The sequence below is a fragment of the Megascapheus bottae genome, chromosome 31 (genome assembly GCF_031878675.1).
Source record: "Megascapheus bottae isolate mThoBot1 chromosome 31, mThoBot2.hap1, whole genome shotgun sequence".
NCBI classification, from domain to species: Eukaryota; Metazoa; Chordata; class Mammalia; order Rodentia; family Geomyidae; genus Megascapheus; species Megascapheus bottae.
This window is the reverse complement of record NC_143539.1, coordinates 6806572-6817802: the sequence shown is the minus strand read 5'-3', so window position 1 is coordinate 6817802 and position 11231 is coordinate 6806572. Positions and strand designations below refer to the sequence as shown.

At 52.5% G+C, this 11231-nt stretch overlaps 3 protein-coding genes across 3 annotated transcripts; all 3 read right to left on the bottom strand.

The window, feature by feature from the left end:
• Nucleotides 1–432: 432 nt before the first annotated feature.
• On the bottom strand, nucleotides 433–1404 carry LOC150043848 (EP300-interacting inhibitor of differentiation 2B-like). The gene is given in 2 exon segments (XM_090322529.1): nucleotides 433–686; nucleotides 852–1404. Coding segments are annotated over 2 exon segments (756 nt in total). The 5' UTR covers nucleotides 1354–1404.
• Nucleotides 1405–4356: 2952 nt separating this feature from the next.
• On the bottom strand, nucleotides 4357–5354 carry LOC150043847 (EP300-interacting inhibitor of differentiation 2-like). The gene has a single exon (XM_090321915.1). The coding sequence runs from the start codon at nucleotides 5184–5186 to the stop codon at nucleotides 4479–4481; it is 708 nt and encodes a 235-aa protein (XP_090178041.1). The 5' UTR covers nucleotides 5187–5354; the 3' UTR covers nucleotides 4357–4478.
• Nucleotides 5355–6172: 818 nt separating this feature from the next.
• Nucleotides 6173–9749, bottom strand: Leutx (leucine twenty homeobox). The gene is made up of 3 exons (XM_090322528.1): nucleotides 9728–9749; nucleotides 6855–7006; nucleotides 6173–6592 (listed from the first exon to the last, which is right to left on the bottom strand). The coding sequence occupies exons 1-3, from the start codon at nucleotides 9747–9749 to the stop codon at nucleotides 6173–6175; spliced, it is 594 nt and encodes a 197-aa protein (XP_090178654.1).
• Between the last annotated feature and the right edge of the window lie 1482 nt (nucleotides 9750–11231).

Below are 11231 nucleotides of genomic sequence, written 5' to 3'. Positions count from 1 at the left end.
CACTCTAGTAAGACATAGCCACACTGTAGTTGTGAAAGATAACCCCAGGGGTTGGGGGCATGGCTCAGCTGGTAAAGTGCCTGGCCACCAACATAAGCAGCAGGTACTGAGGTCAAGTACCAGTCTGAGGAGGGAGGGAGAAAAACCCAACCCAAGAGGCTGTAGAATACATCACCTTGATTTTTAAAAAGCAGAATACCTACGCTTGGTATAAATTTACATATGCATTCGGAAAACTGTTCCAAAGGCATACAACACAAACACCAACAAAAGCCCAAACCGCTAACCATGGCGGTCCACCTTGAGGAACCGGTTCCCAACGGAGTACTAGGACGGTAATTTCTAGGGAGTACGTTGAGTACTCTGGGGTCTGAGTCTCTGTGTTACTTAGGTTCTGATCTGTGAATGGACGCTAGATCCCAAGGCTTACAGTCACGTGGACAAGTCCACGCAGTCCACAGGGCCCTGAAGAGACACGGAAACACGATCTTCTCTATCTGAACGGTTCCTAACGCGCTTCAGAAAACACAGACAGACAGACAGACGCACAGAATCGGTGACACTGAGATCCTTCGGCCGATCCGCAGCGACCCCGGGGTGTCCCGTTTCCAGGCGTTCTGCGCGAGGCTGGGCAAGTTTGTAGCGGATGCAGAAGGTGGGAAGGCAGGCAGTCCCGAGGGAGGGGCCTGGAGGAGGTGGGTGGACGGTCCCCGGGGGACCTGTCTCCCCCCCCCCCGCCCGACACCCACCCCACCTTACCCCCCCAGCTCCACCAGGCCGCGCGTCTTGCGGTTGCCTTGGGTCTGCTCCCCGGCCCCGGTGCGCCGTCCCTGGCCTGCGCTTTTGCTCACCCCGCGCCCCCCCAGCCCCGATCGTGGCCTCGGACCCGCACCCCCGCCCCGTTCCCGCGGCCGCGCCCCGCCCCGCGCGCGCTCGGTCCCCCGGGGGTCCGCGGGCGTCCTGGGCCGCCAGCGCCAGGGCGAAGGCCAGGGCGTCGGGGCGCAGCTCCGGGGGCTCCGCGTCGAAGGCCGCCTCCCGGGCCCGGCAGCCCTCCACGAACAGCCGCCGCCGCTCCTCGATGCCTCGCATGACGCGGCCGGGCATGCGGGGCGAGTGGGTCAGGTAGTGGTGGAGCATGCGCTCGCCGATGGCCAGCAGCCCCGGCGGGTCGTGCAGCGGCGGCGCCTACGCCAGGCCCGGGACCCGCCGGGGCCGGGCCGCCTCGACCAGCGGGATCGCCTGCATCTCCCGAGCCAGACACCGGCCGCTCGCTCCCGCGTCCGCCGCCGCGCGGACGTCACCGTCCACGGCGCTCATCGCCGGGAGGCCGCGCCGTCCCCGCAGCTCGGACATGATCGTCCGCGCCGCCGGGTATCGGTGCGTGGCCTTTGGCGCCGGGACTGGCGGGCCTCGGCTAGGCGCACGCGTAGGGGGCGGGGCTCGGCGCCCTCGAGGACACGATGCGCATGCGTGGAGGATCGGCCCGCAGGGACGCCACTGCGCGTGCGTGAGCTGCGGTGCAGGCCGACGTGGTCTTCGAGCGTCCCCTAGCGTCCGCGGATGCCATTACGTCTGCAACTTGAACACCCAGGCAGACAAGACAGGTTTTACACTAGAAAACTGAGTTCACTATTCCGACGGAGTGTTCTGTAAACTTGTTTTCAAAATTCCTTCTTTTTTATTTTTATGTGTGTGTATCGGTTGAATGGAAGATAAAACACAAAAGCTGGAACAGAGAATCGCCACCTTGGAAAAATCAGTCAGATCCACCAGAGAAAACTCCAGGACCTGGCAGATGCAGCAAAGAAGTCTAATCTTCATATAGTAGGGATTGATGAGGGCGCAGAATTTAGGACAAAGGAATGCAACCCTTACTCACCAAAATCATAGCAGAGAACTTCCCCAACCTCAAAAGGGAAAATACATTATTGAAGGTTTCAGGACTCCAAACAGGCAAGATCCTAGAAGAAACTCATCTAGACATATCATAGTAAAGACACTGGACCCGAATACCAAGGAATTGATTTTTTTTTTGCCAGTCCTGGGCTTGAGCTCAGGGTCCTGAGCACTGTCCCTTGGACTTTCTCAAGGCTAGAGCTCTACCACTTGAGCCTCAGCACCACTTCCGGCTTTTTTTTCTATATATGTGGTACCAAGGAATTGAACCCAGGTCTTCATGCATGCTAGGCAAGCACTTTAACCACTAGGCCAAACTCCCGGCCCTCCCTGAGCTCTTTTGCTCAAGGCTAGTACCCTACCATTTTGAGCCACAGCTCCACTTCTGGTTTTCTGGTGGTTCATTGGATATAAAGGTCTCATGGACTTGCCTGCCTGGACTGGCTTTGAACAGTGGTTGTTCGATCTTAGCCTCCTGAGTAGTGAGAATCATAGGCGTGGGTCACAGGAGGTTGGTTTAAGATTTATTTTTCTTTTCTGTCGTTTGTGGGGCTTGAACTCTAGACTTGGGCATCGTCCCTGAGCTCTTTAGCTTAAGGCTAGTGCTCTACCACTTGACCCACAGTACCACTTCCATTTTTCTGGTGATTAATCGGAGATAAGAGTCTCATGGACTTTTTGTGCCCAGGCTGACTTTGAACAGTGATCCTGAGATTTCCACTTCCAGAGTAGCTAGGATGACAGGCATGAGCCACCAGCGCCCAGCTCAAGTGATTTCTTAATGAAAAGCAACACATATGACCAATAAAAATAACTTGTCAACTTCGATGAAGAAATTTGGATTTGCTTGTATATACATAGTGAGACAAGCAATAGGAACTATGGTTGAGAGGTTCTGTCAAGTATGGGGTCCAGCAGACAAGGTCTTGTGAATAAATGAATCCTAAAGCTTGAAGCTTGAATTCAGGGCCTAGATGCTGACCCTGAACTTTTTTTTTTTTTTTTTTTTTTGCCAGTCCTGAGGCTTGAACTCAGGGCCTGACCACTGTCCTTGGGCTTTTTCCTCAAGGCTAACTCTGCCACTACCCATGGCACCACTTCCAGCTTGTCTATATATGTGATACTGAGGAATCAAACCCAGATCTTCATGCATGCTAGGTCAGCACTCCATTACTAGGCCAAACTCCAGGCCGGACCCTGCACTTCTTTTTCTCTAGGCTAGCACTCTATCGCTTGAACCACAGTTCCACTTGCAGCTTTTTTGGTAGCTTGCTGGAGATGAGTCTCACAGACTTTTCTGCCCAAGCTTTCTTTGAAAGAAAATTATAAAAGACTGCAAATTGTAAGCCGGGTGTGGTGGCTCACTCCTGTAATCCTAGCTACTCAGGAGGTTGAGATCTGAGAATCGTGGTTCAAAGTCAGAGCCCAGGCACAAAAGTCCATGAGACTCTTATCTCCTATTAATCACCAAAAAGCTAGAGAGTTGTGGTTATAGTAGCGGGGGAGCATTGAGCAAAAAAGCTAAAGCTCCTAGGCCTGAGTTCAAGACCCAGTACTCGCACAAAACAAAAACACAGAAAAAAGTAATTGTGAAGTTTGGAAATCTCTCATGTAATATGCACAGCATTTTACTTTGTCATCTGATATGCCTTGAAGCACAAAATCAGTCTTACAGGACAAACTTGATGTGACACAAGAGAACACAGACAGACATGGTCAAATGCTTTCTACTGCTCTACAGTCCTAAAAACAATCATTTTTTTTCCTTCTGATCCTGGACCTTGAACTATTGGCCTAGGCCCTGTCCCTAAGCTACTTTTGCTCAAGGCTAGTGCTCTACCACTTGAGCCATACCACCACTTCCAGCCTTTTCTGAGTAGTTTCGTGTAGATAAAAGTTGCACAGACTTTCCTGCCTGGACTGGCTTTGAACCAAGATCCTCAGCTCTCAGGCTCTTGAGTGGCTAGGATTACAGGTGTAATTCATCATCGACTGTCTGGTTATTTCTTTCTTCTTCATGGACTATTATCAGCAATTTTTATTCATACAAATCTCAATTAAAAAAAAAACCACATTATTTTTTTTTTCACGAATTCACACTGAGGGACCAAAACCTTTATTTTTTTCATGAAGTCACATTGGGGATCATTTTTCTAATGCCAGGGTAAGGTGAGGGGGTGGGGATCTAGAGCAATCACAAACTCATAGATAATTACAAACTCAACAGACAAAATCACAGGAGTGTTCCAATGGTTTCCACATTACTTGTTTCAACTTTTCAAGTTTATATAGGATGATTATTTTGCAGGGTTGGGAATACAACCCAGGGAGGAGGGGGGGGGGTGGCCCTAGAGCATGCTAGGTAAGCTGTTCCCTCATTTGGCTTCGCTCCCCCCAGCCCCTTGATTTCTTTTCTGATATATATATATATTATATATTATATATATATATATAATATAGATATATATTTTTTTCTCCAGCTGGGGCACTCATTCCAGACTTCAAAAACGAAAACAAAACCAAGCTGCAGGATGGATTTGCCTTGGACGCAGAGGTTTTCTGGGAGTGGGGACATCCGGGAGCTACTCCCTATTGATGAACTTATCGCACCCAAGTTCTTCGATCAGGGGATTGATCACTTCGGAGGCGGTCAGGGCTATGGTAAAGGTTAAGATGTCGAAGTCCACCCTCTGGGGATTTCGCTGGTACTCGGCATCGAACGCGGCCTCCCGGGCCCGGCAGGCTTCCACAAACCTCCGCCGGCGCTCTTCCAGCTCCTGGATCCGGCCGGGCGCGATCGGGTAGTTCTCCAGGTAATGGCGAAGGAACTGCTGGTAGTTGATGCCGAGCACGCTGAGCGGGTGCCGGAGGCGGAGGTAGGGCAGCGCGGCCAGCGCCCCGGCGTTGCCAGACCGAGACCGGGGTCGGCTCTCGGGAGCTTCTTCCTCCAGCGGTTCCCCCAAAAGTCGGGCGACCTCGGCCATCCGCGCGTCCCTGGCCGCCGCCGCCGCCGCCGCCATCGGGCCTCCCCGGGCCGCCGCCGGGCCTCCTCCCCGAGCCTCCGCCATCCGGCCTCCCCTGGCCGCCGCCGCCGCTGCATCCCCGGCCGCCGCGTCCGGCTCGCCCCGGGCCTCCGCCGTCGGGCCTCCCCGGCTGCCCTCCGGCTGCGCCGCGGCCGGCGCGCGCCTCCCGCCGCCTACCTCGGCCGGCGGGACCCGGCTGTCCGCGCCCGCTGCGCCCGTCGTGGGGACGCCGCGGCGGCTGCTGCTGTCGGCGGGCAGCTGGGACATCTTCGATGGCGCCGAGGGTCAATGACCGGGTGCCCGGAATTAAAATTGGTTCCTCAAGAAAAAAAAAATTAAAAAAATAAACTATAGAGAACGTGGAATAACGCGGACAGGAGCGACGCCGCGCGTCCACGCGAGAGCGCGAACACGAGCGCAATGCGCACCGGAGAAGACGCCGCCGGCGCAGCCGCGCGCGCAGGCGCAGAGGAGCCAGCCGCGCCGGAGAGGGCTCTGCGCACGCGCGGTAGCTATGGACGCTACGGTCGCTAGGGAAGCCACCTAGCGGCCGGGAGCGGCCATGCATCTGAAGCCACAGAACGTGGACTGGCCGAGGGGGCTCTTGTTTTACATCGCTACCACTTCCAGGTTTATTAGTGAAATCTTAGCGGATTTTTTTTTTTTCCTATAGGCATCCTCAAGGTTCAAAGCCAGGACTGTGTTCTTCCCTCCCACTGATTATAAAACTACCTTCATTATAAACCAAGATAGTCTGGCCAGGCATTAGGTGGCTCATACCTGTAAAATCCTAGCTAGTCAGGAGGGATGAGTGCTGAGGATCCCAGTTCAAGATCAACCCAGGAAGGAATGTCTCTAAGACTTATCTCCACTAACCAGAAAAAGGAGCTGTAGACCAAATGCTTGAGCACTAAGCTCAGGGAGAGTGCCCAGATCCTGAGCTCAGGCCCCAGAACCCTAACCCTCTCTAAGGAGAGGCAGATGCTGGGATTTCTCCCTAACCATGAAGATCAGAACCAATCTTGTTCGGTGTGGTGAGGTGCTGAAAGAGCATTGGATTCTGAGCAAGGATGGGGATGGCAAAAATTTTTATTAGCAACATCAGGGACCAAATTGTATTACATACTGAAATTAGGGTGACAGGCACTCCAGCCAAGAACAGAAGAGGCAGATGGGGGGGTAGCAGGGGTAAAGTTTATGTGGATCTTTTGGGAAAAGGAAGGTGATAAATGTGACTGGAGAGAGCAGCGAGCTCAGGGCTGGGGCATGACACTGTCCGGCCTAGGACATGGGCTGGGCGAGTCTTGCTGTGCAGGTTTCCTGAGATACTTGTCCATGCAGGAACGGTCTTCATTCCCAGACACCCTGTAGAGTGTGGCAAGCTCTTCTATGCTGTAGGAAAGGAGCTCTGTCAAGGACACCTCCAACTCCTCGACAGGTAGACAGGCCGGGGGGACACTGGGTCCAGGGGTGGCAGACTTTGCAGACTGTGGGGACTTCTTTGGGCCTGGGTGGACCCTTCTACTGGAAGGCAGCTGGGGGTGGAGGGCAGCGGCACTGGGGACCTGCCCCCCATTGTTATCCTGGTGAGGGGAGCCTTCTGGGGTCACAGGCTGCTGCTTACTGGCTTGCTGCCGTTTCTTTCTCTTGGTCAGCTGGTTCTTAAACCAAGACTGGAGAGGGGGAAAGAGGGGGTACAGATGCATAAAGAGGATCAGGGCACCAGACAGCTCTCATCCCCTAGCAGGGCCTGGAAGGGGCTGTGGAGGTTCTCATGTGAGCACACGTGGAGTTCCTCCATCAAACACAATTGTGTGGGGGGGGGAGTCCAGAGGTCCCCACGAGTGTGGACAGCCCCACCTGCTCATGACAAGAGTCAAGAGTGGGGAATGCCTGGGTTTGAGGTGACAACTAGAGACACGGAAGAGGACTCACCTTCACCACAGACTCAGGCAGTTGCACCTCGGAGGCCACCTCCAAGACCTGGTCCCATTTGGGGTGCTGGGTATGCCTGAAGGTGTCCCTCAACTTGGACAGCTGGTACTCTGTGAACCTCGTGCGTTCCCGACGAGCAGCTCGCAGCTGGTCTGCAGAAGGGACACACAAGACACATGGGTGATAAATCACCTGAGGTCTGCTGCCTGAGCCTGCTCTGAGCACCGGAAGCTGGTAGAAGACAGCAGTCTAGACCCTGCTCCTGCTCCTTACCATCTGCCCTCTTCCCCGAAAGGTAGTGATCATTCAAGGCTGCACAGCCATACTCTCCTGTCTTTGGGGAGCAGAGACCAGGGATGAACTGTGGCTCAAGACCAACAAGGAGGAAAACACTGCAAAAGCATTTCTGCTATCAATGACTGGAGAAAAATAAAAACACAAACAGATCCAGCCGAGTGCACAGGGCTCAGGCTTCTAGTCCTAGCTGATCAGGCAGCTGAGACCTAAAAGGATCAGTTTCCCAGCCAGCCAAGGCAGGAAAGTCCATGAGACCTTGCTAATAAACCATCAAAAATAAAAAAGAGGCCGGGAGTTTGCCCTAAAGGTAGAGTGCTTGCCTAGCATGCACGAAGACCCGGGTTTGATTCCTTGGTACCACGTACCAAGGAAAAAGCCAGAAGTGGTGCTGGGGCTCAAGTGGTAGAGCTCTAGCCTTGAGAAAGTCCAAGGACAGTGCTCAAGCCCTGAGCCCAAGCCCAGGACTGGCAAGAAAATAAATAAATAAATAAAAGTGAATAAAAGAGTCTGGAAGCGGAGCTGTGGCTCAAGGAGTAAAGCACTTGCCTTGAGCAGCAAAGATACTCTGCTCAGGTTCTGAGTTCAAACGCAAATATTGGCTCTGAAATAAAAACACATAACATGCCTCATCTTCACACTAATTTCCTTGATGACTGTACTCCATTAACATTTTTCAAGAAAGTGCTATGAAGTTGAATCCAGCACATACATTGTTGGCTTTTTTTTTTCTTTGCCGGTCATGGGGCTTGAACTCAGGGCCTAGGCACTATTTTTAGACACCTTTTGCTTAAGGCTTGTACTCTGCTACTTGAGCCATAGCACTACTTTTGGCTTTTCCTGTACTTCTGGTACCAAGGAATCAAACCCAGGGCTTTGTGCATGCTAGGCAGGCACTCTACCACTAGGCCACACTCCCGGCTCTACATTGTCAATTTTTATTCCAGGAATTCAAGGAAGGTTTCTCAGATAACCATTTCTGCCCAATGTCTGGCACAACCCAGGGGCCCCCTCAAAGTCTCACCCCTGTCCTCAGTTCTCTGAGCTTCTCTATCCTCTCCCCATGCCCCGTGCTCCCCACAGGCGTCAGCTTACCCCCCATCAAGGCCTTAGCAGAGTCGGTGTCAGTCAGCTGCATTCTTCTGGAGCTCTAGATTTCCAATGTCCCAAGCTCCTTATGAAGTCTGTATTTATACAAAAGGCTGATGGGTCCCCACCCTCTGGGACCAGCCCTAATCCCAGTCCCACCTTCCACCCTGCGCTGCTATTGGTCCTGCCCACATTCACCCCTCAGCCCTTTTTTATTCACTCATCTCCCCCCACCACCTTGGTTGAACTCAGGGCACAGGCGCAATTCTTAAGCTGTTTTGCTGTGGTTAGTGCTCTAGCTGGGTTTCCTGTGGCTCAGGCCTAAAATCCTAGCAACTGAGGAGGTTGAGATTTGAGGATCACGGTTCCAAACCAGCCTCTGCACAAAAGTCCATGAGACACTTATCTCCAAAACCAGAAGTGGTGCAATGGCTCAACGTGGTAGAGCACTAGCCTTGAGCTGAAGAGCTCAGGGACAGCACCGAGGCTCAGAGTTCAAGCCCCACAACTGACAAAAAAAAAGGGCCAGGAGATTGGTGTAGTGGTAGAGTATTCACCTAGCATGCACCAAGACCGGGGTTCAATTCTTTGGTACCACATGCACAGAAAAAAGCCAGAAGTGGTACTGTGGCTCAAGTGGCAGAGCACTAGCCTTGAGCAAAAAGTGACCAAGAATTGTGCCTAGGCCCTGAGTTCAAGCCCCAGGCCTGGCAAGCAAGAAAGCAAGCAAGCTATTGTTCTATTATTTGAGTCCCGTCTCCTGTTCTGGCTTTTTGGTTATTCATAGGAAATAGCCTCAAGGGCTAGAGCTGGTAACTCACGCCTGTAATCCTAGCTAGTCAGGAGGCTGAGATCTGAGGATCTTAGTTCAAAGCCAGATCAGGCACTAAAGTCCAAGAGACTCTTATCTCCAATTAATCATCTGAAAACTGGAACTGGCACTGTGGCTCAAGGGGTAGAGCACTAGCCTTGAGCTGAAGAGCTCAGGGACAACACCCAAGCCCAGAGATCAAGTCTCCCAACTGACCAAAATTAAAAAAAAAAGTCTCAAGGCTTTTCCTGACTAGACTGGCCTTGAATTCTGAAACTCAGGTCTCACCCTCCCACACATCTAGGATTCAGGGTATGAACCTCCAGCACAGGATGAGGACATACTTTATTCCTATGACCTTGAACCCAAACTCATCTATTTATTCATTTTGCCAGTCCTGGGCCTTGAATGCAGGGCCTTGGACTTTCTCAAGGCTAGAGCTCTACCACTTGAGCCACAGCACCATTTCCAGCTTTTTCTATGTATGTGGTACCGAGGAATCGAACCCAGGTGCATCTTGGTGCATGCTAGGTAAGCACTCTGCCACTAGGCCACACTCCCAGCCCCTAGAAGCAAAACTCTGTAATTGAGCTATAGGTTGCCTCTGATTGGTGTTGGTCCCTGGCAACCATGGCTGGCCCACTCCAAAGGACAATGGTGACCAGTGGCCAGATCCTACCAGCCTCTCCCTGCTGCTCCATCCTGCCCTAGATCTGCCCCCCCACCCCCGTCCCTGCAGCTTCTGTCCTCAGCTCCTTCTGTGTGCACTTTGAGATTGTTTTCCTTTAACCATGACTTTCACGTGTGAGGAATTAGCCTTCAAGGGCCATCTTCGTTTATGTCCTACACTGAAGCCCAGGCACAGGCTTGTCCCAGGCACAAATGAATTGAGGTAAGATTGGGAGGATGATAGGGAGGGACCTGGAGAGTGCGTAGTAGGGACCAGCAGGTTTCCTTAGATACAGACTTCATTACCCAGGCCCAGTACAGCCCCCCACGTCTGCACTACCTCCCACCCCTGGACTCGGTTTCCCGCTGGCCTCTCTGCCCATGGAAGCTTAGGAGGGGTCCTGGAAAGCACCCCTTCCCTACAGCACAGAAGAACTTCGCCTCGTCTATGGCGTGTCTGAGGACCAAGACTCCTCCAGCCTGGAAAGTTTCTTCTCAGGGAACCCCCACGGCCCCTAGCCCGAGCTGGAGGGCTTCATGCCCCAGCCCAGGCCACGCTGCGCTCTCCACTCACATCCATCTCCACCTTCCTTTCCTGCAAGATCCAAATAAACCTCATCCCCCACCCCCCACGTGCCTCCTCATCATTGTTTACATCTTCTGCGCCTGGCTTGAGAGCCTGTCACCTCAATCTCTCTCTCTCTTTCTCTCTCTCATTTTTTGCAAGTCCCAGTGCTTGAGCTCAGGGCTTGAGCACTGTCCTTGGGTATTTCTCAAGGCTAGAGCTCTACCACTTGAACCCCAGCACCACTTCTGGCTTTTTCTATGTATGTGGTACCAAGGAATCGATCCTGGGTCTTCATGCATGCTAGGCCAAACTCCCGGCACTGCCACTCCAGTTTCTGAATGAATCCTCTGCTTGCTTTTTGTTTGTTTGTGGCGGGGCTTTGAACCTAGGGCCTGGGCTAGCTCTCTTACACTTTTAGGCACAGCTTCACAATTCATTTCCTGGTGGTTCATTGAAGATGAGGGTTTTACTGTGGATTAATGGTAGAGTGCTTGCCTACCGTACATGACACCCTGAGTTCGATTCCTTAGTACCAACAAAAGCCAGAAGTGGCTCTGTGTGTGTGGCTAGCATAAATCAAGAAGAGTGTCACATAAGCTATCAGTGATGGCGCACGCCTGTTCCCAGCTACTGAGGAGCTGAGATCTGAGGACCATGGTTGAACATAAGCCCGAGCAGAAAATGAGACTTTTTTTTTCCACTCTGCTACTTGAGCCACAGCACCACTTCCGGCTTTTTCTGAGTATATGGTACCGGGGAATGGAACCCAGGGCTTCATGCATGCGGAGAGAGCACTCCACCTCTAGGCTGTGGCTCAAGTGCTCGAGCACTAGCTTTGAGCACTTGAGCACAGAGGTTCAGGAACAGGACCCAGGCCCTGAATTCAAGTACTGGTAAAAAAAAAAAAAAAAAAAAAAAAGAAAAGAAAAGAAAAGAAAAATCTCCG